Here is a 27,720-nt window from a genome sequence, read left to right as displayed (position 1 = left end):
GGGGGGCTGTAACTCAAGAACCCCTGAGTCTAACGACCCCAAATTTGGCTCTCCAACACCCCTGTGAGCCACACCAAATTTCAAGTCAAGCCGAGTAATCATTTGGCTTCTAGAGGGTGTGGAAACCCGCTAGCCCCTTTCCGGCCCGGGCCCAGCCACCGTGTTAAAAACGAGCACAAAACCAATGCACCAAGAAACTTTGGGGGAAACGGCTCTTTCGGGGCAGGCGAGATCACCGGCGCCCGGCGCGCAACCGCTCCCAAACCAGGGTCACTGGCCCGGCCCCGGGCCCTCCTGAGGGGCCCCACATTTCAAAGGGCTCCGCCGAAAATGGCAGATTTCGGCGGCCTTGGGAACAGGCGGCCTTTAACCAGGAGTCCCTGACGCAACCTGAATTACCGCGGGGGGGGGGGGGCAGCGGCTGATGGGAACAGACACACCTGGGCAGCTGCAGGGTGTGTGGGGGAAAGGAGGCCTGGACTCCCTGCCCCAGAGCAGGGATGAAAGGCGGGGCCCCGCAGCAGCTGCTCTGACCCCCTCGGACTCCCACTTCTCCTGGTCCTGCTGGCCGCGGCGCCCCCCCAGCTGCTGGGGTGTCGTCGTTCCCCGGTGCCCGCTGGTGTGGATCCTCTGGCAGTACGGGCTGGAGGGCTTCGCCAGGAGATGGGGGGCCGATTATTAGTGGAGAGTCCCAGCCCCCTCACCATCCCATGACCCCCCCCTTCCCCTCATCTACCCACGGCTGGCGGGGCCGGTTCCCCAAAGGGCTCCCACGCAGAGAATTAAAGGGCCGACTCACTCCCAGCCAGCTGCTCGGGGGGGACCCAGAGCCCTCTCCCCCTGCCCCGTGGCCCCCTCTGCTATACAAGAGACGGAGGCCACCCCACCTGGCTCAGCGGCCAGGGTGGCTCCCCCGTTTGAAATCCCTTCTCTGCAGCAGGCGTGGGGGGAACGACCCTGGATTTCCTGCATGCCAGCCGCGTACTCTAACCACTAGGCACAAGGCTGCCCCCAGCGCACGCGCTCCCGGCTCAATCTAGACCTGGGGAGGTGGAGTGAAGGGCGGGGGCCCAGGGGAGTTAGGCGCCTCCAGGATTAGGCAGCTGCTGAGCAGGGGTGCTGTGGATCTAGCCCGTAGTGGGGGTCGGCTGGGAAGGGGCCTCACCCTCCCCGCCCGCCGGGGTCTGCCTGGTGCAGCACGGCCTATGGGCTCTTCCAGATCAACAGCGTGTCCTGGGGGCAGGACAGGCAGGCGCCAGGGGCCACCAAGGGCTGTGGAATCCCCTGCAGCAGTAAGAGGGGCAGAGGGGTGGGGGCCCGGGTGGGGGCCCACCCAGCACGGCCATGCCACCCCTTTCAGCCCTTGCTTCTAGCCAGCCGCTCATCTGTCCTGGCTCCCAACCCCCCCTGTTCTAACCACTAGACCCCACTCCCCTTCCAGAGCAGGGAGAACCCAGGAGTCCTGTCTCCCAGCCCACCGCCCCAAACCAATACACCCCTCCCAGTCGCCCCAACATTGGTCCCATGCCACCCCCCCCTCTGCCACGCCTGCCCTCTCCACCAGGGCCAGCCGCAACCATCCAGCTGGCCACAGGCAGGGCCAGGGCACCGGCCCGCTGGCCCCTTCTTCCCCCAACTCGCTCTCTGCTCTTCTCCGGGAGGGTCGAGTGGCTGATTCACTGCAGGGGGAAGGATTGGAGGTTGCATGGCAGGGGATGCTAGTGTCCAGAGCCAGCCACAGGGGCAGCTGGGCGGGGGAGATATGGGATGGAGGGATAGACGGGGGCGGCAGCTGAGGGTAGATATTGGGGTGCACCAGGATAGGAGAATAGATAAGTACAGGAAGGGATGGCAGATGGAGGGGGTAGGGCCAGGAAGCAGGAAAAGGGGTGGGGCTGGCAGAGGGGCAGTGGCCGGGGCGGGGCTGGCAGAGGGGCAGGGCATGGCAGGTGGGCTGGGAGACTCGCATGGGGATGGGATATTGGCTCAAGGGGGCTAGACAGCAAAGGCCCTGAAGGATCCCAAGGCCCCACTGCAAAAGCCACCCTGGGGGCCGGATGATCCCAGCCCCATCTTGGCCTCACAGGGGCTGTGCCACCCCCCCCAAATAAACACTGAACCCCTGAACCAAGAGTGCCGGCCAAACAAGGACACGGCCGGGGCACCACATCCAGGGAAAGGGGCATTTGAATCAGAGGGGGGCTGGGAGCCAGGTCTCCTTGGTTCTCTCCCCGGTTCTGGGAAGGGAGTGGGGTCTGGTGGTTAGAGTTGGGGAGGAGGGGGGAAGAAAGAAGAAGAAGAGACTGGGAGCCAGGATGCCTGGGTTCTCTCCTGGGCTGTCACTGGCTGCCTGATCATAGGGCAGTCCCATCCACGCACCTGCCTCAGTTTCCCCATAGGGCTTGTACTCCTCCTACCCTGCCCCTCGCCCAACCTATAGCCACGCTGAGCTATGCTCAGTTTTAGGACCCCTCTGATGGGTTCCAGGAAGGACACCAGGGTAGATGGCCCCCCTCCCCACCCAGGGGTAATGCTTTCGTGCCCCCGGAGGGGGTGCCGTTGCCCCCCCCCCAAGGGAAGCAGAGGCAGGACCCAGCCCTCATCTACTCATTAAAACTTTTAATACATAAAAAAAATAGAGACAAGTTTCTGGGGGGGGGGGGGGGGGGTGAATTTTTTTTCGCATTTTTTCTTTCTGTGCGGGGGGGCGGGAAGAGGAGGAACAGAACTAACCCTGACAGGGGGTGGGGGGCGGGGATCTGTGCTTCACACCCTGCCCCCCCGGCCACTGGGGGGGGAGGGGGAGACGTCCCCCACCAAGGATGCAGCTATGGCTTCGGCAGAAACTCCCTGAAATTAGCACTAGCCTCGGACTGCCAGGGGGGAAGGGGGGGGGGGAGCATGGGGCCAGCTCTACCCCCCCCTCAGAGCAACCAATGTCCTCTAACCTCCCCCCCCCGGGGGCTGTCCCCTCTCACCTGCAGCAGAAAAATCGCCACCAACAAAGAATTCAAGTTTTAAAACAGGAACCTAAACTGGGGACGGGGAAGAAAGAAAGGGGATCGACCCCCCCCCATGCTGGAGATGAAGCAATCACTTGGGGGGAGAGAAGCCAGCATGCGTCTGCCCCCCACAAAGGGTGGGGGAAGACCCAGGCCAATGGGGGGCGGTTTTAAAGCAATTAAGATGACATCTGAAATCCATGCCCCCCAAGTCACTGCAGAAGGGGTCGGGGGGCTCAGGAGGAAGGAGCCCTCTGCCCCGTCTGGGGGGGGCACAGAAGAAATCGACGTAGGGGACAGAGCTCCTCATTGGCTAGAGCCGCTCATGTGACCACAGTGGGGGGGGGGGAGGAGGGAAATGTCCCTTCAGCCCTCCCCCGGCTGGGGTGGGGGGGGGGAGACCGGACAAACAAACAACGAAAAGAAACTGGTGCCGAGCCCCCCCCCCCCCCCCCCGGCCGTGCCCACCTCTGACCCTCTCCCCCCCACCCGGCAGGGTCCAGCCGATTCCAGTGTCAAAAATAGAAGCTCTGGGGGCGCGGGGGCGCCTAGGGGCCGGCGCTGCCCGAGGGCCAGGGGTTCAGGCGGCACTGGGGGCAGGAGCCCGAGTAGACCAGCACGTCGCAGGCCTGGGAGCGCTGCCCGGCGTGCCAGCCGGCCGGCCAGCCGGGGCAGAGGCGATAGGCCTCCAGGTCGCAGATCAGCTCCACCACCTCGTCCACCGTGGTGAGGCGGGCGGGGTGGCTGGCGTAGACCTCGTGCTCGGGGGGCACGGGCAGCTGGCGCGCCACCACCTGGAAGAAGAGGCCGGGGCGGATGTGGATGACGGTGGCGGCCATGGTGGAGCGGGCCGAGCGCTGGACCAGCCGCAGGTCGGGCCCCCCCAGGGGCGGCTGCACCTCCCAGTGGGCCGGCAGCGGGATCTCCTGCAGCTCGGCCAGGAACTCCCGCAGCACCGGGTCCAGGGGCGCCCGCCCCGCCAGCGCCCCCAGGCTGTAGATCTCCATGATCTGCGGGCACAGGGGGGACGGAGGGGTGAGGGGGGGCTGCCGGGTGCCACCCCGGGGCCCCCAGCGCCAGACGCCCCCAGAACTGCCCCCATGCACCCCTCAACACTGCCCCCTGTCCCCCAGGGCCAGAAACTCCCAGAACTGCCCCCATGCCCCCCACAACACTGCCCCCTGCCCTCCAGCGCCACACCCCCCCAGAACTGCCCCCATGCATCCCTCAACACTGCCCCCTGCCCCCAGGGCCAGAAACCCCCAGAACTGCCCCCATGCACCCCACAACACTGCCCCCTGCCCTCCAGCGCCACACACCCCCAGAACTGCCCCCATGCACCCCTCAACACTGCCCCCTGTCCCCCAGGGCCAGAAACTCCCAGAACTGCCCCCTCCCCCAATACTGCTTGTCTCCCCAGCACCAGCCCCCCAACACTGCCAACATGCCCCCAATACCGCCCCTGCCCCCCAATGCCAGCCCCCCCACCCCCAACAACCCCAGCACAGGCCCCCACTCACCCACTCTCTCATGGCCCTCAGGGAACAGGCCCCCACCCAGCACCCTTCCTTCCCATCACATGCCTGCACCCAGCACCCCCACTCACCACCGGGGTGCGCTCCTCCTCCTCCTCGTCCTTCTCAGCTGGGTCCAGAACCACCACTTCCCTGGCCAGCCCCCGGCCCTCCATCCGCAGGGGCACCCCTGCTTGCACCTGCAAGGAAGATGGGTGAGCATTGGGGGCACCCCAAATCCTGCCCAGGGCAGCTCCCAGGGAAACATGGGCTGGGAGCTAGGACTGGGTTCTCTCTCCGGCTCTGGGAGGGGAGTGGGGGCTAGTGGCTAGAGCGGGGGAGTCCTGGCTCCTCTCTCTGGGTCTGGGAGGGGAGTGGGGGCTAGTGGTCAGAGCGGGGGGGGGCTGGGAGCCCAGACTCCTGGGTTCTATCCTCAGCACTGGGAGGGAAGAGGGCTCTCGGGAGCTGGGGTGGCTCTTACCGGTGCAAGGTCCCATCCAGGCTCCTGCTTCACCAGGGGCGGGGCGGAGATGAGCAGGGTGGGGGCCGGCTCCTGCTGGGGGAAGAGAGGACTGAGCCCAGATTCAGCGGGGGGCGCCGGGGGGATGCAGGCCCAGGTTCCAGCCCTCACCACCCCAGCATGGGGCAGGCCACCAGGACCCCTGGGTCACCCCAAGGGGAGGGACTGGCCCCGAGCTGGGCACCACTTGAAGGGGACACCCAGGCCCCCGGGGGAATGGGGGACGGCCCGGCTGCCCCCTCTCACCTCCAGGCGGCCAGGGGGCGGGGGTGTGGCCGGCTCCTCCTTCACGTGCTGCAGCAGGAGGGGGAAGCTCTGGGGGGCGTCGCGGAGCAGGACAAAGTCCCTGCCCGGCCGGTCCTTCAGCAGCACCAGCTGCCCGGGCGCCTCAGTGACCCCTTTCTCCGCCAGGAACCGCAGCTCCCCGCCCGGCGGGCGCTCCTTCTCCTGCGGGACAGAGCACAGCGTCAGGGGGCAGCACAGAGCCCCCCACGGACAGCCACCCCCCACGCCACTGCAGAGCCAGGGAGAGAACCCAGGAGTCCTGACTCCCAGCCTTCCCCGCTCTAACATTAGATGCCACTCCCCTCCCAGAGCCAGGGAGAGAAGCCAGGAGTCCTGACTCCCAGCCCCCGCACTACCCCCCTGCTCTAACCACCAGACCCCCCACTCCTCTCGAAGAGCCAGGGAGAGGACCCAGGAGTCCCAGCTCCCAGCCCCTCTGCTCTAACCACTAGACCCCACTCCACTCCCAGAGCCGGGGAGAGAACCCAGGAGTCCTGGTTCCCAGCCCACCCACCCCTCCCAAACCCACTGGACCCCACTCCCTTTCCCAAGTCAGGGAGAGAACCCAGGAGTCCTGGGTTCCCCTCCCGCAAGGCTGAGCGGTAACCGGGCCGGAAAGACGAGCGGGAAAGGCGGAGCGGAGGAAGAAAGAGAGAAGCGCGAGTCTCTTTGCCCCAGAGGGAGCGCCGCGTGGGGGGCTCCCACAGCCAGGGCGGGCAGGGCAGGGCAGGGCAGGGGGGCGGGCCGCCAGGGGGGCGGGGCAGGGGGAGGTAGTTACCTGCGGCAGGGCACTGCCCCGAACCCAGCGCTGCTGGCCGCTCCCCTTGACCCGCCGCCCCACCTGCTTGATCCGGGCCGGCTGGCGGCTGCGGCCGATCCTGCGCCTCCAGGCCTTCCGGGGGGCCAGCGCCCCCGCCCCCTCCTCCGCCTGCCCGCGGCTCCACACCGCCGGCAGCAGCCGCTTCTGGGGAAGGGAAAGAGAGGGAGAGACAGAGCCGGAGCCGGGCAGGCGGCGAGCGGGAGAGAGAGAGAGAGAGAGAGAGAGAAAAGAAAGAGAGAGAGAGAGAGAGACAGGGAGAGCGAGAGTCGGCCCGGTCCTGCCCATTGCCACGGCCTCTGGGCCCCTGCACTCCTGCCCCTCCCCCGGAGCCCGCTGCCTCCTCCCCAGCCAGCGACAAAGGCCACGCACCCCGGCCTGCACACGCGCACACACCTCTCCCCCGGCTGGGAGGGCCCCTCCCCCCTGCCCTGGAAAGCGGGGTGCAGGGGGGGGAGTTCGGCTGCACAGGGAGGGTGCAGAAGGTGCGGCGGGACGCAGACACCTGGTCATGATGTTGGCATCAAGGGTCCAGATTTACAGAAAGGCAGAGAAAAAGAACCAAGGAGTCCTGGCTCCCAGCCCTCCTGCTCTAACCACTCCCAGAGCTGGGGAGAGAACCCAGGCGTCCAGTTTCACAAGCCCCTTCTGGACAGTGGCTCTGACTCTGACTCCGTCCCAGGCCCAGACGAACGGCCCTGACAACGGCAGGTGAAGAACCCACCGGCCGCTAAGACCCGCACCCAACTCCCATTGACATCCCAGGGAGCTCGGCGCCTAAGCCCCCGGCAACTCTGGGCCCCAAGCACCCTCCCGGGAGGCAAACGAATCCACCAAGGACAAAGCCACGCTCTGCCGGGCCCAGAACCCGCTCCCCGCCGGTGGGGCGGCTGCCGAACTCCGCGCCACAAGACGAGAGGGCTGGAGGTGGGCAGCACGAAGTGCCGGGGACCTCAGGGCCGGGAGGGCAGCCGCTGCCCTGATGTGGGGCACAGAGCCTGGGCGAGGGGAGGGGCGTGCCCCACATCAACGGGCTCTGGCTCCCCTCCCCGGGGCCTGCTCCAACGCCCACAGCCGGACAGGACGGGAGCCCAGCCCAGAGCCCACAAGAGCCACGCCAGCCGGGGCGAGCCCCCTCAGGTCCCTTCCAGCTCAGCGCTCGCCCCGCGGCCCTGCCCCCCGGAGCAGCCAGGCCCCGCAAGCCGGGCGGGCGGGGCACCCACCATTGCGAAGAGTAGGCACTGTCTCCAGCGGCACTTCTGGCGCTTGAGGTTCTCCCCGCCAAACTTGGGCTTGTCCCGGCAGAAGTCGCAGCGGCCGCAGTCGGCTTTCAGCAGACAGGCCTCGCACTCGCCGCACTTGCGATTCCGCCGGCTCTTGGAGCAGAGCTGCCGGGCGGGGAGAGAGGCGCCGGGTCAGAGCGCGGGGGGGGCTGGCCGCGCACAGGCCCCCTCCCCGCCCCCGGGACACCGCCGGCCTGCCAAAGGGGGCGCACGGCGTGGGTTGGGGGGCACTGAGGGGGCCCTGGGCATGCAGAGCGAGGGCTGGCCGATCCCCAGGCGGGGGGCCCGGCCCGGCCCCCCGGACTCAGAGCGAGGGCCGGCCGATCCCCAGGCGGGGGGCCCGGCCCGGCCCCCCGGACTCAGAACGAGGGCCGGCCGATCCCCAGGCGGGGGGCCCGGCGCGGCCCCCCGGACTCAGAGCGAGGGCCGGCCGATCCCCAGGCGGGGGGCCCGGCCCGGCCCCCCGGACTCAGAGCGAGGGCCGCCCGATCCCCAGGCGGGGGGCCCGGCCCGGCCCCCCGGACTCAGAGCGAGGGCCGCCCGGCCCCCCGGACTCAGAGCGAGGGCCGGCCGGCCCCAGGCGGGGGGCCCGGCCCAGCCCGGCCCCCCGGACTCAGAGCGAGGGCCGGCCGACCCCAGGCGGGGGGCCCGGCCCGGCCCCCCGGACTCAGAGCGAGGGCCGGCCGACCCCAGGCGGGGGGCCCGGCCCGGCCCCCCGGACTCAGAGCGAGGGCCGGCCGACCCCAGGCGGGGGGCCCGGCCCGGCCCCCCGGACTCAGAGCGAGGGCCGGCCGACCCCAGGCGGGGGGCCCGGCCCGGCCCCCCGGACTCAGAGCGAGGGCCGGCCGACCCCAGGCGGGGGGCCCGGCCCGGCCCCCCGGACTCAGAGCGAGGGCCGGCCGACCCCAGGCGAGGGGCCCGGCCCCCCGGACTCAGAGCGAGGGCCGGCCGACCCCAGGCGAGGGGCCCGGCCCCCCGGACTCAGAGCGAGGGCCGGCCGACCCCAGGCGAGGGGCCCGGCCCCCCGGACTCAGAGCAAGGGCCGGCCGACCCCAGGCGAGGGGCCCGGCCCCCCGGACTCAGAGCGAGGGCCGGCCGACCCCAGGCGAGGGGCCCGGCCCCCCGGACTCAGAGCGAGGGCCGGCCGACCCCAGGCGAGGGGCCCGGCCCCCCGGACTCAGACAGCGTGACCTCGTGGGTCTCGCTTCTGCCTTCGGGTATCTAGCGCCTCCTTCCCACGCAAGGCACACGTTAGAGACGACTCATCTCCCGCTTCCAACTCCGCTCCCCGAATCCAGCCCCGACCCGTCACCGGGGGCTGGGGCGCCGACTCCCCGGCAGAGCCTCGCGGGGTGGAGACGTGCTGACTCAGCGAGCCAGCCCCTCACTTCTTTTGTTCAGCTCAACAGCTGGTGCTCCAGGCCTCCCTCCCTGTGACCCCTCCCCGATCGACCCCCTTCCTCCTCGAACAGGCCACAGGATCGCAGCAGGGGCTGCCCCATGGCCGGATCCAGAGGCAAAATCCCTCTCCGCTCTTACCCGAGCTTGGCTCCCGGGACCCAGCGTCGCCAGGAGCTCCCCGTCAGCTGAGCAGAGCCCCAGGACAGCCCCCGCCAGACCGAGGGATCCACGCCCGCGCAGGGGTTTAAGAAGAGGCCGCACGAGCCCCTGACACGGAGAATCTAGGTCCATTTGGTCCCATCTCAGCGCCGGGGCTGGACCCGCCGACGTCCCTTCCCGCCCTAGTATTCGAGGCGGCCTGGGACATCGGGACAGACCCGCCCAGCTCTCCCAGGAGGCCCAAGGGAACCGGAGTCGGGGTGGCCCAGGAAGCGAGCAAGGCGGGGCCCTGGCAGGTGGACAAGGGGCGCTGTGCCCGGCGTCAGGGAAACGCAAGCAGATCCAGCCCAGCAGGCCTGCCTCCCCGGGGCAGCGGGGCACCAGGGCAGGGCCGGGTGACAACAGGGCGGCGCTCCGCGGCCCACGGCCAAGCCCCACGGAGAGGGAGGGGCACGGTGGGCATGAGACGCAGGCGAGACACTCCCTGAAACAGAGCAGTGCGCGGGCTGGGTGGGGAGCCCTGGGGGAAGTGTCAGCCACAGAACCACCAGCCAGGCTTTTCCTAGCCAGGGATGGAACCCAGGAGTCCTGGCTCCCAGCTCTAACCACTACACCCCACTGCCCACCCGGAGACATGGAGAGAACCCACGAGTTCTGACTCCCAGAGCCCCCCGTGCAGTCACCCCGCTAGGTATCTCTACAGCTCTGGCCTGGCCGTGCCGCAGCGCCCCCTGCTGGACCCCACGCCACAGAGAGTATCACTCACCACACTGCTCCGGGCCCTGACACTCGGGTGTTTCGGCGGCCGGCCCGGCTTCTTCTTCTCCTTCACTTTACCCAGCTGTTTCTGGGGTGGCGGAGAGAGGAGAGGGGTTACCCCCGGCCCCAGAGCCGATGCAGCCCTGCCCCACTCCAATCCCTCCTCCCCAAGCGCCGCCCTGCTGCCCAGCCCCCTGCCCCACAGAGCCCTGCAACACAGGCTGGGTGAACCCAGATTTACAGCTTAGGGGGCAACTGACACCGGCTTATGGGAATGAGGGGGCTCGGGGCCAGCCAGACTCTACAGTTCTATGCAGTAGGCCCAGCTCTAACCACTGGACTCCACTCCCCTCGGAGCTGGGGAGAACCCAGGAATCCTGGCTCCCAGCCCCCTGCTCTAACCCACCAGTCCCCACTCCCCTCCCAGAGCTGGGGAGAGAACCCAGGAGTCCTGGCTCCCAGCCCCCCAGCTCTAATCCCTCAACCACACTCCCCTCACTGTCTCAGCCCCGGCCTTTGCCCCACCCCAGCCCATGGGGCTCCCACTGTGCCGGGCAGTTCTGAGCTGGTTCCGGCCCCGTCTCTCACTCACCCTGCGCCGGGAGCCCGAAAGGCCACCGGGGTCTCGCTCCAGCGACGGCTTCCATTTCTGGAGGGAGCAAAGGGAAGACAGGGTGAGGGGCCGGGGGAGGGGTGGAAGGGTCACCCGGACGCCGGAGTCCCGTCTACAGAACACATGCAAGGCCTGGAAGGAGAGGAGGGGAACAGCGGCCAGGATGTCTGGGGCCCTCCTCCTCTGGAGTCTGGTCTGTGGAGGACCACCCGGACACCTGGGTCACTCCTCTTCTCCCAGAATTCAGGGTGGGGGAGGGTGACCCGGACACCTGGGTCCATCACCCAACCTGAGCTGGGTGGGTACTAGAGGATGGGGCTGGATCGCCGCTCCCTGGCTTGTCACCCATCCGGCTGCACTGGCTGCCAGGAGTCCCCTGTGTCACCACCACGGCCCAACTCAGGCCCCCTTGGCAGGACAGGAAGGGGCACACAGCTACCCCACGGCGGAGAGGGGCCAGCTGGCAGCTCCAGGGGCCACAGAGCTCGCCCAGCCCCTGGCCCTGCCCAGCCCCTATGGGGCCCAGATGAGCTCAGGCCCCATAGTGCTAGGACGGGGGACAAGGCTGGACACTGAACATTGGGGTTCCTGTTCCCCCCTTTCCCTCCCCCGATGGAATGCAGAGTGCCCCCAGCACGCCAGACACAGCCTGGGTCACCCCTACTGCCAAGGGGAAAGGACCAGCCAGAGACCTCACAGCGAGGAGAGAACCCAGGAGTCCTGGCTCCCTGCCCCCCTTGCTCTAACCACTAGACCCTCTCCCCTCACAGAGCTGGGGAGAGAACCCAGGAGTCCTGGCATGGCGGGGGAGGAGTGCCAAAGTCCCTGCCCAGAGCAGGACCTGTGTCCCCCCTTCCTCCATCTCTAGGGTTAACTCTGCGTGCACCAGGCCCTTCCAAAGCAGACTCTAGGAGTGGGGAACATTGTGGGGCTGGGAGCCAGGACTCCTGGGTTCTCTGCCTGGCTCTGGGGGGCAGGGGCTGGGAACAAGGACACCGGGGTTCTCTTGGGAGGGGGAGGGGGGTTGGCACCGCACTCACTGTGGCTGCGGCAGCAGGGGTTAACCTCTTACGGCGCCGAGGTTTAGGGGCCAGGCCGTCCTGGCGGAGACAGAGAAGGAAGAGAAGAGACGCTCGCAGGACGCGGCAGCGCGGACAGGCTGGCAGGAGGACAGAGCCAGAGCAGAGCCGCCACGGGCCCCCCGCTCCATGGGGGCCCCGCAGGCCGAGGCAAGCGGAGAACCAGATACCCAATCCCGCCCCGTCCCCTGCTCTAACCACTAGCCCCCTCTCCCCTCCCAGAGCTGGGAGAGAACCCAGGAGTCCTGGCTCCCAGCCCTTGCTGCTCTAACCACTAGCCCCCGCTCCCCTCCCAGAGCCGGGAGAGAACCCAGGAGTCCTGGCTCCCAGCCCTTGCTGCTCTAACCATTAGACCCCGCTCCCCTCCCAGAGCCAGGAGAGAACCCAGGGGTCCTGACTCCCAGCCCCGCCCCCAACCCCTGCGGGGGCGGCTCAGTCTCCCAGAAGCGCTCCCTGCCGCTCGCACCCACTCACAGCGCTGGGCCCAGCCGCTGGCAGCCTCCTGCGGCGCCTCCCTTGGGCGAGCTGGGGCTTGGCGGGGGGCCCGTCCTGAGGGCAGGGAAGCGACAAGGAAAGAAAGAACGAAGAAGGGACAGGAAGGAGTGAGAGAGAGATGCACAGTCACCCAGACCACGGCGCTGCCATTACATTCCACCCCCGGCCACAGCCAGGAGAGAACCCAGGAGTCCTGGCTCCCAGCCTGCCCTGCTCTAATCACTGGACTGGGGCAGCGAGCTCCCCAGGGGGCAGGGATCCCCATGCAGACGGAGGGGGGTTTGAGCCCCGCACTGCAGCAGCGGCCGACTGCCCCTGCCAGCGTCAGGCGGGGCCAAGGGGCGGTTTCGGGAGGGCCCGTCCTGCCGCCCGCCGGGCAGACAGAGGGTGAGAGGCCGTTAGCTGCGACGGGGCGGGACGGCGTGGCCAGGCCAGACCCCACAACCAGGCCCCAGCCGCGCCTCCCCTCACCACACATGGCCCACAGGGCACGTTGGGAAATGATGCCTCCACCCCAATGGGAAACAAGGGGACCTGCCCCATCATGCCACTGGCAGGGCATGCTGGGAAACCATGCCTCCCCCGCATCACAGGTGGCAGGGCATGCTGGGAAACCATGCCCGCCCCCCACCACCGCCCAGGCCACAGGGGATGCTGGGAAGCTGTGCAGCGGGGTCTCCAAAGAGCAGGGTGGGTACTTACGACGGTCAGTTTCCGGGGGCCGTACCCTGCCTTCTTCGCCACCACCGATTTCTGTTCCACACCAGAAGATCATTAGCCCCAGCTGCGGTACTAGGGGGTGCCACGCTGCGGGCGCTCTCCCCTGGGAGTTGGGGCCGGGCACTGGGGGGCGCCGTGCTGGGGGGAAGGGGGGCTGGGCGGGGGACGATCTCCCCTGGGAGTCGGGGCCGGGCACTGGGGGGCTGTGCTGGGGGGGGGGGGGGCTGGGCAGGGTACAATCTGCCCTGGGATTCGGTGCCGAGCGCTGGGGGTATGAGGGGCTGTGCTGGGGGAGGGGGGCTGGGCAGGGGATGATCTCCCCTGGCAGTCGGGGCCGGGTGCTGAGGGGCGCCATGCTGGGGGGACAGGGGGGTGGGCGGGGGACGATCTCCCCTGGCAGTCGGGGCCGGGCGCTGTGCTGGGGGAAGGGGGTCTGGGCAGGGGACAACCTCCCCTGGCAGTCGGGGCCAGGCGCTGAGGGGCGCCGTGCTGGGGGGACGGGGGGGTGGGCGGGGGACGATCTCCCCTGGCAGTCGGGGCCGGGCGCTGGGGGGCGCTGTGCTGGGGGAGGGGGGGCTGGGCAGGGGACAATCTCCCCTGCAGTCGGGGACGGGCGCTGGGGGGACGGGGGGCTGGGCGGGGGACGATCTCCCCTGGCAGTCGGGGCCGGGCGCTGGGGGGTGCCGTGCTGGGCGGACGGGGGGGTGGGCGGGGGACAATCTCCCCTGGCAGTCGGGGCCGGGCGCTGGGGGGATGGGGGGCTGTGCTGGGGGGATGGGGGGCTGGGCAGGGGACAATCTCCCCTGCAGTCGGGGCCGGGCGCTGGGGGGGGCGCCGTGCTGGGGGGACGGGGGGCTGGGCAGGGGACAATCTCCCCTGCAGTCGGGGCCGGGTGCTGGGGGGCGCTGTGCTGGGGGAAGGGGGTCTGGGCAGGGGACAACCTCCCCTGGCAGTCGGGGCCGGGCGCTGGGGGGTGTCGTGCTGGGGGGACGGGGGGCTGGGCGGGGTACGATCTCCTCTGGCAGTCGGGGCTGGGCGCTGGGGGGATGGGGGGCTGTGCTGGGGACAATCTCCCCTGCAGTCGGGGCCGGGCGCTGGGGGGCACTGTGCTGGGGGTAGGGGGTCTGGGCAGGGGACAACCTCCCCTGGCAGTCGGGGCCGGGCGCTGGGGGGTGTCGTGCTGGGGGGACGGGGGGCTGGGCGGGGGACGATCTCCTCTGGCAGTCGGGGCCGGGCGCTGGGGGGATGGGGGGCTGTGCTGGGGGAGGGGGGGCTGGGCAGGGGACAATCTCCCCTGCAGTCGGGGCCGGGCGCTGGGGGGGGCGCCGTGCTGGGGGGACGGGGGGCTGGGCAGGGGACAATCTCCCCTGCAGTCGGGGCCGGGCGCTGGGGGGCGCTGTGCTGGGGGTAGGGGGTCTGGGCAGGGGACAACCTCCCCTGGCAGTCGGGGCCGGGCGCTGGGGGGTGTCGTGCTGGGGGGACGGGGGGCTGGGCGGGGGACGATCTCCTCTGGCAGTCGGGGCCGGGCGCTGGGGGGATGGGGGGCTGTGCTGGGGGAGGGGGGGCTGGGCAGGGGACAATCTCCCCTGCAGTCGGGGCCGGGCGCTGGGGGGGGCGCCGTGCTGGGGGGACGGGGGGCTGGGCAGGGGACAATCTCCCCTGCAGTCGGGGCCGGGCGCTGGGGGGGGCGCCGTGCTGGGGGGACGGGGGGCTGGGCGGGGGACGATCTCCCCTGGCAGTCGGGGCCGGGCGCTGGGGGGCTGGGTGCTGGGGGGCGCTCTCCCCCTCACCGTGGCACCCCTTGAAAGGGGCAGCAGAGCCTTCCCAAACATGCGGGGGTCAGGGGCCCCACCCCGCCCCTCCTCTTCCCCCAAAACCCTGGGGAGGGGGAGTCGGGAGCAGCCCCCCAGGCTGGGGCCCCGCCCCACGCGGGGGGAGGGTTCCGCAGCCCCCCCCCGCCCAGCTGCCCCCCACCTTCTTCTTGAGGCAGCGGCGTTTCAGGCATTTCCATTGCCGCTTCAGGCCGGGCTTCAGCCTCCGCAGGCAGATGTAGCAGCTGCCGCAGTCCTCGGTGGCCTGGCAGCCCTGGCAGGTGCCGCAGCCGAAGCCCTGCGCGGGGAGAGGGGAGAGGGCGGGAGTGAGGGGCGCCGACCGGGGCTGCGGGGCGGGAGTGAGGGGCGCCGGCTGGCCGGGGGAGGGGGGCGGGGGGGCGCCGGCCGGTACCTTCTTGACGATTTTCAGGCAGCGGCGCAGGAGGCATTTCCTGCCGATCCGGAGCTGGGGGTCCTCGGCCCGCACGGCGCACACGGTGCAGATGCCGCAGTCCTCGGGGATCTGGCAGGCCTGGCAGGCCCCGCAGCCCACCCGCTGCAAGAGGGGCAGGGCCTTCAGCCGGCGCAGCCACGGCCCCTCGCCCGCCCCCGCAAGGAGGGGACCAGGGAAACAGCCCCAGCCCACCCTGCTCTAGCCACTAGACCCCACTCCCCTCCCAGAGCCGGGGAGAGAACCCAGGAGTCCTGGCTCCCAGCCCACCCTGCTCTAACCACTGGACCCCACTCCCCTCCCAAAGCCGGGGAGAGAACCCAGGAGTCCTGGCTCCCAGCTCCCCTTGCTCTAACCACTAGACCCCCACTCCCCTCCCAGAGCCGGGGAGAGAACCCAGGAGTCCTGGCTCCCAGCCCACCCTGCTCTACCCCACCAGACCCCACTCCCCTCCCAGAACAGGAGAGAACCCAGGAGTCCTGGCCCTCAACCCACCCCCAACCCCTGCACATAGTGACCCAGAAGTCCCTGGCCCCAGGCCTGGCTCTTACCTTGAAGTACCGCTGCTCCCTGTTGAAGTCTCTCCTCTGGGCTGAAAGAAACAACCAGCGTTGGCACCAGTGGCTGACGCGCCATACAACAGGTCACGGCCCCAGGGCAGCTGGGCCCGAGACAGGTTAGTCTCCCGGGGATGCAGCCACCTCTGGGGGGGGGGGGGGGCAACTGGGCCACAGAGACCACGCCACACGGGGACAGCTTGCCCGGCGCTGAGATGCAGCTGCCTCTGGGGCGGAGTCTGGACAGGACACCTGGGTTCGCAGCCCGGCTCCTTCTCGGCGGGACTAGGGAGCTGGGCAAAGGAGCAGCAGGACCCCGAGCAGGAGGGGATCTAGCCATCAGCCCCAGCCGCCAGGTGCTACCCACCCCGCTCACCCACCTCGGCAGTCCGGGCACAGCCAGCGGCAGCGTCTCTGGCTGGGCAGCATCACCCCGGGGAAGCAGTTCTGGCAGCTGGCGCAGCATCTGGAAGGCAGAGTGGGGGCTGCTGAGGACCCACGCCTGGGGCACCCCAGGTTGGTGGGGAGCTCACAGCCACCCACGGGGGGGCAGGGACCCGGCTAGGCTGGGATGGAGGACAGGGGGCCTGCCAGGCAGCTCCTCTGCCGGGGAGAGAGACCGGGGGCGCTGGGACGTCTCCATGGACGAACAGAACCCAGGAGTCCTGGCTCACAGCCCCAGCGCTGCTCCAAACACTAGGCTCCACTGTCCTCCCAGAGCTAGGGACAGAACCCAGGCGTCTAGCTGGGCTCTCTGCACCTCCCCATAGCGTTTGCATTGTGACCCAAGGGCTCAGGGGACGGGGCACCCCAGGGGGCTGGGAGAAACTCACGCCACTACGCCATCCTGTGCAGATTCCTGCGGTTCCAGCGGGGGCGCCGGACGCTTCCGGGGGCGTCGCTCTGGGAGGGGCTGAGGCCGCTGCTCCGGGGGCGGCTGCTCCGGGGGCTCCGGCTTCACGGGTCGCTGTTTGGGGGGCAGCTGCTCAGGGGGGTTTGGGAGTTCTGGCTCCGACAGTGAGAGGCGCCTCTTCTGGGCCTTCTTCACCTGCATGGGGTGCAAGATGAGTGGGGCTGCAGGTGGGGTCCCGGCCCCCGGCAACGTGGCATGCGGAGGTTGGCCAGGCCTTCCCCAACAGGCCCCATGTGATGCCCCCCCTCCACTCCCCAGTTCTTCTCTCTGAGGGAAACGGAGCACGGCCCTGCGATCCCGGACCCAACCATGCATTATGTGCTGGACCCCACTCCCCTCCCGGAGCCGGGGAGAGAACCCAGGCATCCTGGCTCCCAGCCCCCCTGCTCTAACCACTAGCCCCCGGGAAACGTTTTCACTAGCAGGAATGGCAGCCACGCCGGCACGGAACCCGAGGAGGCCCCGACGCTCCCAGCAGGCCGTGCAGCACGTCCTCCGGCCGGCCAGCACTGGGAGCAGCTGGCCCAAGGGTGGACGCTTGCACAATCAGCAGCTTGCGACACGTGAGCCAACCGCATGAGCGCGAAAGGCCTGGTTACCGTTGCCGCTTTGGAGGGAGTTTTGGTGCAAGAAGCCAACGGCGTGGCCGGAGCCGATCCACGGGACATGCAGTGTGGCACGCAGGGGACCTTAATGACAACTCACTCGCTGGGTGAGACGTAATGAACCCCGGCCGCAGGTGGGAGGGAAAACGGGTCTAAAAGAGGTGTTGCCGGACGCCAGCGGGCACATGGGGACTGGCGGGGTGAGGTACACGCCGCACCCCGCCTCCTGGCTTGGCTTTCCGTGGGCGCCAGGGACTGCAAAATTAGTGTGTGGGGCGCGTTTGGGTGCCACCGCGGCCCCACTCAGGCCGATCTGGGTTTCCAATCAGTCCTTCGTGTCCCTTTCCGGGTCTGAGAGTCACCGGCTGCCTGTGAGTCTCACCCAGATGGACCAAAGGCGACCTGTGTTTCTGCCGGAGCCCCGGGCACAGCTACAATCACCAACCCTCAGTGCCGGCTAAGCACGAGGGGACGGTAATTCATCACCTCAGGGCGTTCCTAAGGGGCAGGAACGCACAGGCCCTCGGAAGAGGAGAGGGGAGCAACAGGATCATGGATGGGGAGGTCTCGGGCCAACTAGGAACTGCTGGACTTGTTTTGGGCATCGATTTAAAAAGGGGACGCAGCTCCGGGTCAGCCGAGGGGGCACCTGCGTTGGCAAGAAACCCAGCCGAGTTTCGTGGTCAGGCCTGGCACAGGGATTCCGACCCTCCTGTGTGCGCTCCAGTCCCCACCGCCCCGGTACCTTGGGGGGCGGGTCACGGAGCACACCGTTCTTGAAGTCGAAGTTGGTCAGGTCCTGCGACGGCCCCAGGAACCTGGTGAGCTCGATCTTGCTGCGGAATTTCTCGCCGTTGGGGCTGCAGGAGGGGAGGCAGAGACAGAGCTGGCGTCAGGGAGGGCACCCCAGCCCTGCGAAGTGATGCTCCTGCCGGGAGCCAAAGGGAGCCGGGAGAACAGGCTCGCTCGCGAATGCCATTTTTTCAGGCAGTGCAGGGTTAGCTGTGGAACTCACGGCCACAAGGTAATAATCCAGGGGGCACTGGCAGGGATGAAATAACTCAGCACCCGAGACGCAATCTCAACTCTGCTTTAGAGCAGGAGCCAATCGCTACAGGGGAGGAGGGAGACGCTGCCCCCTACAGGAAGGGAAGGGCTCAGACAGGAGACTGGGAATTTCACAGCAGAAGAATTCTCTTTTAAGGTGAAAGGGACAGGAGGTTAAAAGGGGTTGGGAGGTGGGGCACGGGGGACTCATGGCTACTGAATCCGACTCCCCCGTCACAGCGGAAGAGCAGGCCAGGGTGCGGCCAGCCGTCTGACAAACCAGGGGGATAAATGAAGTGCCAGCCAGCCATTTGGAGCCATCTGTCCCTCTCTGACCCCCGCAGGAGGGGAGGGTGTGAGGGCGCTACAAAAACCAGCTCGGAGGATCACTCCCTGGATAATCTTCCCCTCCAGGGATCTGGGGGGCCAGGCTCCTAAGGAGACAACCACGAGCAGGGGGAGTTAAGAGGGAAGGACCGGCCGGCGGAAGGAAACAGCGGCCAGCGAGCAGTTACAGCTGCCCCACGCACGGCAAAACATGCCCCCTACGCAGCTAATTCGGCCTCCGAGACCGCCTAAGATCTCGGCTGGCTGCTCCCACATTCACGACAGTCTGTCGGGAACCTTCTCCTTCCCAGCCTGCACTGCCCCTCGGGCCGACGACGGGCTTTCGTTTCACTAACTCGTTTCCCTCCTGACGCAACCAGACCCCCCACTTGTGTTTCCCCTTGGAGCTGGAAGCGTGACTCAAGAGGCCTGAATATTTCTCCATTGCGCCTGATCTGTCCGAGGCTCGCCCATGCCCCCTGCGACCGACCGCTCCACCCAGCCCTGTCGCCTCCGCCATCACTCCCAGCTGAGCCATGCCGGCTCAGAGCAGAAAATCTCGTTCCTAACCCCACCGGCGGCACGGCCTTGCACTTTGGACTAGTCAGTTTATAACCCGGATTGGCCACGCCTCAGCTCCCAGCCCCTGGTTCTCGGCAGAGCCGGGATGATTTCGCCACCGGGCTGGCAGGGAGCGGGAAGCGGTTCCGGCGCGGATTTCCCGGACGCGCCGTGCATGGCCCAAGCCGCAAGGAAGCCAGGCCGGCGAGGGCCCCGGCTGGGCTGCCCTGGAAGGCTCTAGCCAGCTGAGAGCCTCACGGATGCCAGGGGCGGGAGGCGGAGAGACGCCCTGGACCATGGTCACGGCCAGGCAGCGTGCAGGGACGGGGGAGGGCCCTAAGCCAAGGCTGCAGCTGCTGGGGGTCTATCCTTCAGCAAACTCCTGCCCTCCTAGGGCTGTTTAGATTAGACATGCTGTGGGGATACAGGGAGCCCCCCCCCCCCAGTTTCTAGATACTACTGTGACCCGGCTAACAATGCAACACAAGAGCAGACCCGGAGGGGCGGGGAGAAGAGACTCACTCCACCGGGGTGGGCAGCGCTACGTTGCCTTTCGGCCCAGCCAGGGTGGCTACGCCGAGGCTCTGGTGGCTGGAGGGAGAACCGCACAAGGAACGAGATGCCTCGAGGGCGGGCGGGGGAGGGGACAGAGGGGGGACGGTTTCATTTCCTAACATGCGGGTTTTAACTGAAAAAGGACACATGTCAGCAACGGACTCGGGGGCTGGGAGGGAAGATGCACACCCTGATCCACACGCAGACAACTCAGGGGGGGAGACTGAGGAGAGAACCCAGGTGTCCTGGCTCCCAGCCCCCCTGCTCTGAGCCACCATACCCCACTCTCCTCCCGGAGCTAGGAATAGACCCAGGTGTCTTGGCTCCCAGCCCCCCCTGCTCTAACCCACTCGACACCCACTCCCCTCCCAGAACCAGGGAGAGAACCCAGGAGTCCTGGCCCACAGCAGAAGCTGCTCTTTATAACCCAGCTGGCTTTGGAGAAGGTAAATAGACTCCATCCAGCGGAGCCGGTTTCCTGTGGGGGCGGGCAGAGCAGAGTTATCTCCAGCTGCAGACAGACGCACCCTGTCTTCGGAGGGGGCTGCATGGCTGGAACAGGCAGCTCCTCTCCCACAGAGCACCAGGGCCGGCAGGGGTCAGGGCCAGCACCCTTGCGTGACGAGGCTGGAGGCCCCTGAATCCCAGATGCCAGGCCAGGGAAGGGGGGTGGGGAGAGATCCAGGGAGTGAGGGGGCTGCAGGGGCAGTGCCTGAACCCCAGGGGAGCCCAGAGTTCTGGCTCTGACCAGCTAAGGCTGAGGCCCTCCTGTGCCTCAGTGTCCCCTCCCATGCCGCATCCACACGGGCTGTCACTGTGGCTCTGCAGAACACGATCCTCGTCCCGACCCTCTGCGGCGGGGGCTGCCCAGCCCCTCCCCCTGCCCCCAAGGGAGGAGCAGCATCCGTACCCCTGATAGTAGGTGTCCGTCCGTCCACAGGTGGCCCCGGATCGGCGGTAGGCCTCGCGGCGCTTCCATCCGGGCCCCAGGGTGGGGCAGTCCACCCAGCCCTCCGACATGGCGCTGAGCTGGGGGAGCGGTGGCAGAGCGGCTACTGCGGGGACAGAGACGGGGGAGTCAGCGCAGCTGGATGGGGGTCAGGTTTCCCCACTGGGCTTGTGCCCCCACCCCTCCGCCCAGGGCTTGGGCGGACAACGCTCTGTGTCCAGGAACAGCTTCTACATTTCAGGCCAAGCCTGTTTACCAGTACTAACACCCCGCTCCCAGACCTTGGGCTAGCTCTGACCACTAGCCCCCACTGCCCTCCCAGAGCCAGGGAGAGAACCCAGGAGTCCTGATTCCCAGCCCCCCCCATTCTAATCAGAGACCCCACTCCCACAGTTTGAATAGACTCTAGGAGTCCAGCTACTGGACACTTAATTCACGTGACCCTCCTTGGAAAGGGTTATCATCCCAGAATAAAGGTTGGGAGTAATGAGGCTCCAGCTTAAGAAATCACATCACCCTGAACAACTGGACACACAAACAACAGTACCGACCGTCGGCAGTGATAACTTGCCCAGCACTGAAATGCAGCCACCTCTGGGGCAGGCACCTGGGGAACAACCGCACATAACGCCACCTGGGGATGACTCTCCCAGCACCAAGATGCAACCACCTCTTGGGTGGCACAGCCAGGAACAGCCGCACATAACACCTCGCCAGGCGCCGAGTTGTGAGCAAAGCGCTAGGGCCATTGGGAGGGCTCCGGCTTCAGGCTCAGGGCGCCCAGACTGAAGGCCTGTCCTTCCACCACCCCCTCCTTTCCGGGCACAGGGAGCGGCCGGGAGCCAGCACCCACGGGGAGCATGACTCACGCTGCTCAGGCTTTGATCCTGGATCCTTCCGCAGGCCCCGGGGCCCAGCATGCCTTGCTCCTCGGCGGAGGGGCGAGCGGCGTGGGCGTCTCCAACCAGGCTGGATCCTGCCAGCCCCGGGACCCTGCCAGGGCTCTCGGGAAGGGAGGAGGAGATAAGGCCCAATACGGCGGCTCAGCTTTCAGGCCCGCAAGGTCAGTGGGAAGCCCGGCCCCGCGCTCCTGCTCCAACGCCTGGCCGCATTCCAGCGTGAGCAGTTACAGCCCATCTCTGGCACGCCCAACACTGCCCCCATCAGATAAGGGAGCACTCTCCGAAGTCAGCACTCGGCAGCACAGTGGTTCCCAGCCGCCCCACGCCCCAGAGGTGGCCGCATCTCAGCACCGGGAGAGCTGGCGTTATGCGACGTTACAGGCAGCTGTTCCCCAGCCATCCCACGCCCCAGAGCTGGCCGCATCTCAGCACTGGGAGAGCAGGCATTATCGGCGTTACGTGCGGCTGTTCCCCAGCTGCCCCCTGCCCCAGAGCTGGCCGCATCTCAGCACCGGGAGAGCAGGCATTATGCGGCGTTATGTGCAGCTGTTCCCCAGCTGTCCCCTGCCCCAGAGCTGGCCGCATTGCAGCACCGGGAGAGCTGTCGCTATGCGGCATCATGTTTGGCTGTTCTGCAGCTGCCCCTCCCCAGAAGCGGTTGCATCTCAGCACAGGTCAAGCCCTACCCAATGCAGCCGCACGTGCGCTGTTCCCCAACAGGCCTGCGCTCCAGACCTGGCCGCCTCTCAGCACCACGCAAGCCACCCACACATGGCGTCACTGCGTGGCTCTTCCCCAGCTGGCCCTCCCCAGAGGTGGCTGCACCGCATCACCCGGCAAGCCAGCAGGGCGCGGGTCACGGTGCGGCTCTTCCCCAGCTGCGGCTCTGTGCCAGGCAAGCCGTGCCTGTGGGGCTGCTGAACTGCCACCAACCGGGAAGCCAGCCAATTCTGCGTGTCCGTTTAACGCCATTTCAGATGGCGGCGGCCCAGGCCCGGAGACATCCTGCCAGCTCACGCGTTTCAGCCCCCTTGTTTTCCCTTTCCGACAGGGGGGCCTCCCCCCCCACCCCGCACCACGTGAGACCTAAACAACAGGCAAACTGGCAGCTCCAGCCCCAGCTGCGACAGCCTCTCCCAGCCGAGAGGAGAACGCACAGAGCGTGTCGGGCACAAAAACCAGCCCAACGTCACGAGCCGAGTTACAGCTGAAAACCACCGAGCTCCGGCCGTGGACACCTGCCAGGGGCGGGCTCTTCCGCACAGCGGGGGCCCTTCGGCAGCCCGAGGGGCTCACGGGAAACGGGCCGGCAGCAAGCGTGCGGGCAGCTCGTGTCGCCGGACGGCATTTCACGGCCGAGGAATCCGAGCGTTAAGGAGTGAGGAGCAAGATTATTTTGAACTCTGGAGGCTTCCCCAGGTCTCCGTGTCCCGCCTCTCCTGCCCCACCCCCCGCTCTGCTCCTCTCTCTAGATTGAGTCTTTCCAGCCCCCCCCAAGAACGGGGAACCCCCAATTTCAGTCGGGCCATGCACAGCCCTGACAAACAGGCTGTCTGGCCCCAGCCAGGGACCCGGAGCGCTGCCCTAAGCCAGGCGACGATGGGTTTTTTTAGGGCAACGGGCAAACCCCCGAAACAAGGCCTGAATCATGCGGCCGGCACCCCAGCGCTGCGATATCGCGGCTCTGAGCTGCCTGGGCAGAGCCAGGAATGTCGGGGTCACCGCCAGCCTTGTGGGGGACCCACCCAGCGACGGGCAAGTATGGGGCACCCCCGATCTCCCCTCGGGAGCGGCAGATGCTAGATTGCGGCAGGAACCCAGCAAGTCGCTGCGACATCACGGTTTGGCACAGAGACACCATACGATGGTCGGGCGCCTGGGTGCTGCATGGCCCCAGTTGTGCCAAGCTAACGGGGGAGAGGTGAAGCGCCCATGTTTTGGGGCCCTTCGGAGCTCAGTTTGGGAGCGATTCAGCTGAAGTCGGGGGAACAGACGCCATCAGGGCACGGGACAACACCTACCGACTGCGTCGGGGAGTTTTCCCTGCCCTAAGGCTAGGTAGCCCGGGTTGGCACTTCCTGCCCCCCAGCCCCGGCCTTGCTCCGCTCAGGAGGAAGATAAACACGGCACCATGTCGGGCAGCAACGCCAAGGCCCGGCTGGGGGAGGGCAGCAGACGCCAGCCCGGAGCCGGGTTCGGGGCCAAGCACCGCCGAGCCGGTGCCCACATGCCATCCCCGGAGCCGGGTTGAGCCCAGATCCCCCGGCCCGACCCAGATCACCCTGCGTGCCCACCCGCCCGCGTCCCTGACATGGCTTCCCGCCGGCCCGAGCCCTCCGGGCATCGGTGCCACTCCCACACCTTTCCCCCTGAGCTGTCCCCATCGCCGCCCCACGCCCCCCCCCACTCCCTGTTTGCCCACAAAGACCCAGGCCCCGATCCAACATCACGTCTGGAGAGAGATTCATGCCTAGGGGCAGGGACCCCCAGCTGCCCCCCACAAACCTGGCCACAGGGCTCCCTGCCCAGCCCCCCCACACATTCCCCTTCAGCCCCACTTCTGTCCCACTCCTCCCCTTCGCTCCCCCAGGGCCTTTCCACTTCCCTCCGTCCCCAAACCCCTCCCTTTCCAGTGCACTCCACTCCCACCCCAATGCCTCCCCCAGAAGGCACAGCCTCTACCCCCAATCCTCTGCCACCCCCTCACCCTTCACATCCACCTCCATTTCCCCAGCCCCCCAGCTGCCTGGTGCCCCTACTCCCCTCTCCAAGTCCTCTCCCTCTGCAGCACCCCAAACCCCAGTGACCCTCCCAGCCAACAGCCCCATCACCCCAGAGCTCCCCCAATGCCTGCCCCCTTGACACTCCCTACTCCTCTCCCTCCCGGCACCCCCGCAGCGTCTCTGCAGACACCACCTCCCACTGCCCCCCACTCCCTCAGACCTGCCCCCACCAGCCAGTGCCCTCACCCAGTGCCCCCAATTGCTCCCGGGTTTCTCACACACCCAGCTCCTCGGCCCCACCCCCCACCACCAGCCAACTCCCTCAACCCCTCCCCTATTAGACACCCCACTTACCAACTCCCCCCGCCCCCCGGTCATCTGGGCTCCACCCCACCTCATCCTAGGGCCTCACGGAGCCAGCCCCCAAAGCCCTTCTGCCCTCCAACCCTTCCCCCAGGCATCCCACTTTCCCAACCCCCCCTTCCTTGGGCCTGGCCCCCCAGCTAGTCTCCCCACATCCTCAGGCCTGGGCCCCCTTTCCCAGCACCCCCCGAGACCCTTCCACTGCAATTAACCTCCCACACTGCTCCTGCCCCCCCAACTCCCCTCCCAGCCCCCCACAGTCTCCTGGTACCCCTCCCCCAGTCACGCCCCTGCCCAGCTCCCCCAACCCCTCTTGCACCCCCCACACCACAGCCCCCCAACTCCCTCCTCCCTGCCACAGGCCTCCAGCCGCCATCCACACTCCCCTGGGGCCCCCCTCACCCCAGACCCCCAACTCCCTCTGTGCCCCGCCCCCGCCACCTAAGCCCCCCAACTCCCTGCTCAGGACTCCTCCCCCTGCCCATGCTATAGTCCCCCAATTCCCTCTTCACCCCCATTGCCTACAACCCCCTCCCCCCAGGACACCCCGCCCCAGGGCCCCCCACTCCTTCCTCACCCCACAGCCCCCAACTCCCTCCTCACCCCCTGCAGCCCCCTCCCCTCAGCCCCCCAACTCCTGAAGCCCCCTCCCCCGGGACACCCCGTCCCAGGGCCCCCCACTCCCTCCTCACCCCACAGCCCCCAACTCCCTCCTCACCCCCTGAAGCCCCCTCCCCCCAGCCCACCAACTCCTGCAGCCCCCTCCCCCGGGACACCCCGTCCCAAGGCCCCCCGAGTCCCTCCTCACCCCCTGCAATCCTCCCCCCCCCAGCCCCCTCCGCCAGGACACCCCGTCCCACGGTGTCCCCACTCCCTCCTCACCCCACAGCACCCCCACAGCGCCCCGAGTCTCTCCTCACCCCCTGCAGTCCTCCCCCCCAGCCGAAAGCCCCCTCCCCCGGGACACCCCGTCCCATGGTGTCCCCACTCCCTCCTCACCCCACAGCACCCCCACAGCCCCCCGAGTCCCTCCTCACCCCCTGCAATCCTCCCCCCCCAGCCCCCTCCGCCAGGACACCCCGTCCCACGGTGTCCCCACTCCCTCCTCACCCCACAGCACCCCCACAGCGCCCCGAGTCTCTCCTCACCCCCTGCAGTCCTCCCCCCAGCCCCCTCCGCCAGGACACCCCGTCCCATGGTGTCCCCACTCCCTCCTCACCCCACAGCCCCCCGAGTCTCTCCTCACCCCCAGCCGAAAGCCCCCTCCCCCGGGACACCCCGTCCCAAGGCCCCCCCACTCCCTCCTCACCCCACAGCACCCCCACAGCCCCCCGAGTCTCTCCTCACCCCCTGCAGTCCTCCCCCCCAGCCCCCTCCCCCGGGACACCCCGTCCCAAGGCCCCCCCACTCCCTCCTCACCCCACAGCCCCCCGAGTCTCTCCTCACCCCCCACAGCCCCCTCTCCCCGGCCCCCCAACTCCTGCAGCCCCTCCCCCGGGACACCCCCCGGCCGCGCCCCCCCTCACCGCTGGGCGGCTCCCGGGCCCCCCCCGGGCCGGCGGCTCCATCCCGCGGGCCCCGCTCGTGGCGCAGCAGCAGCGGCCGCAGCCCGGGCGGCGCGCGGGGCTCGAACCGGAACCGGAAACCGGGCGGGGGGGGCGGCCCGGGAACGGCCAGTCACGTGGCCACGGGGGCGGCACCGTGCGGCGGAGGCGGGGCCTGGAGTGGGGGCAGGAAGAGGAGGGAACGGGGGGTTGGGGGGGGGCGGGGAAAGGAGGGAACCGGGGGTTGGGGGGGAGGAGGGAGTTGGGGGGCGGGGAAAGGAGGGAACCGGGGGTTGGGGGGGAGGAGGGAGTTGGGGGGCGGGGAAAGGAGGGAACGGGGGGTTTGGGGGAGGAGGGAGTTGGGGGGCGGGGAAAGGAGGGAACCGGGGGTTGGGGGGGAGGAGGGAGTTGGGGGGCGGGGAAAGGAGGGAACGGGGGGTTTGGGGGGGGAGGGAGTTGGGGGGCGGGGAAAGGAGGGAACGGGGGGTTGGGGGGGAGGAGGGAGTTGGGGGGCGGGGAAAGGAGGGAACGGGGGGTTGGGGGGTAGGAGGGGGTTGGGGGGCGGGGAAAGGAGGGAACGGGGGGTTTGGGGGGGAGGGAGTGGGGGGGCGGGGGAAAGGAGGGAACCGGGGGTTGGGGGGGAGGAGGGAGTTGGGGGGCGGGGAAAGGAGGGAACGGGGGGTTTGGGGGGGGGAGGGAGTTGGGGGGCGGGGAAAGGAGGGAACGGGGGGTTGGGGGGGAGGAGGGAGTTGGGGGGCGGGGAAAGGAGGGAACGGGGGGTTGGGGGGTAGGAGGGGGTTGGGGGGCGGGGAAAGGAGGGAACGGGGGGTTTGGGGGGGAGGGAGTGGGGGGGCGGGGGAAAGGAGGGAACCGGGGGTTGGGGGGGAGGAGGGAGTTGGGGGGCGGGGAAAGGAGGGAACGGGGGGTTTGGGGGGGAGGGAGTGGGGGGGGCGGGGGAAAGGAGGGAACGGGGGGTTGGGGGGGAGGAGGGAGTGGGGGGGCGGGGAAAGGAGGGAACCGGGGGTTGGGGGGGAGGAGGGAGTTGGGGGGCGGGGAAAGGAGGGAACGGGGGGTTTGGGGGGGAGGGAGTGGGGGGGCGGGGGAAAGGAGGGAACCGGGGGTTGGGGGGGAGGAGGGAGTTGGGGGGCGGGGAAAGGAGGGAACCGGGGGTTGGGGGACCCCCAAGGAAGCAGTGTGTGGGGCAGACACACAAGCGGCCCAGGGGCTCCCCGCAGCCCACCCCAGCCATATCCCACCTGCTCCATTCTGCCGCCCGCGCGGGGGGGGGGGGAAACCGAAGGGGGCGGGCTGATATAGGCTAAGCCACGCCCTGTGGGCGGATCGTATGCAAATGAGAGCCGGAAAGGGGCGCTGGAACACCTTTCATAGGGCGATGAAGAACGGGGGCGGGGCCGTTAGCCCGTGGGACTCCCCGCTGCGGTGGGAGATGGGCGGGTGAGCGATACCTCAGCCAGGGCATTAACCCACGGGACTCCCTGCTGCAGGATCTGATGGGGGAAGCTTAGCCTGGGCTGTAACCCATGGGAATCCCCACTGCAGGGTCTGATGGGGGGTGGGGGGAAGCTCAGACAGGGCAGTAACCCACGGGCCTCCCTGCTGCAGGGTCAGATGGGGGGGGGAGAAATAGCTCAGCCAGGAAATCCGCTGAAGAGCAGCCGCTGTCCCACCCCCCCCCAGCGAAAAGTAAAAGTAAGCTTCACTTTAAAACTTCTTTATTAATGCCAGCTTCATCCTGTGCCCCCCA

The 27,720-nt window shown here is 68.4% G+C and overlaps 1 protein-coding gene across 11 annotated transcripts; it reads right to left on the bottom strand.

The window, feature by feature from the left end:
• Positions 1-3,460: 3,460 nt before the first annotated feature.
• On the bottom strand, positions 3,461-26,064 carry LOC311511657 (methyl-CpG-binding domain protein 1-like). Of its 11 annotated transcripts, none has more exons than XM_084612426.1 (19): positions 25,938-26,064; positions 20,385-20,529; positions 17,730-17,844; positions 16,300-16,514; positions 15,847-15,932; positions 15,461-15,501; positions 14,871-15,014; positions 14,622-14,756; positions 12,630-12,680; positions 11,907-11,981; positions 11,394-11,453; positions 10,333-10,389; positions 9,748-9,828; positions 7,362-7,526; positions 6,100-6,285; positions 5,283-5,483; positions 4,998-5,072; positions 4,609-4,716; positions 3,461-4,012 (listed from the first exon to the last, which is right to left on the bottom strand). In XM_084612426.1, the coding sequence occupies exons 2-19, from the start codon at positions 20,492-20,494 to the stop codon at positions 3,551-3,553; spliced, it is 2,367 nt and encodes a 788-aa protein (XP_084468552.1). In that variant the 5' UTR covers positions 20,495-20,529; positions 25,938-26,064; the 3' UTR covers positions 3,461-3,550. The 11 variants fall into 11 exon arrangements, with proteins under 11 accessions (XP_084468552.1, XP_084468555.1, XP_084468554.1 ...); XM_084612429.1 differs by having other exon boundaries at positions 4,998-5,069; XM_084612428.1 differs by lacking the exon at positions 25,938-26,064 and adding an exon at positions 21,293-21,442.
• Positions 26,065-27,720: the final 1,656 nt, after the last annotated feature.

The sequence above is a fragment of the Lepidochelys olivacea genome (genome assembly GCF_965140295.1).
Source record: "Lepidochelys olivacea isolate rLepOli2 genome assembly, chromosome: 23".
NCBI classification, from domain to species: domain Eukaryota; kingdom Metazoa; phylum Chordata; order Testudines; family Cheloniidae; genus Lepidochelys; species Lepidochelys olivacea.
Note: the sequence above shows the minus strand (reverse complement) of the source record. Positions and strands in the feature narration are given on the sequence as shown.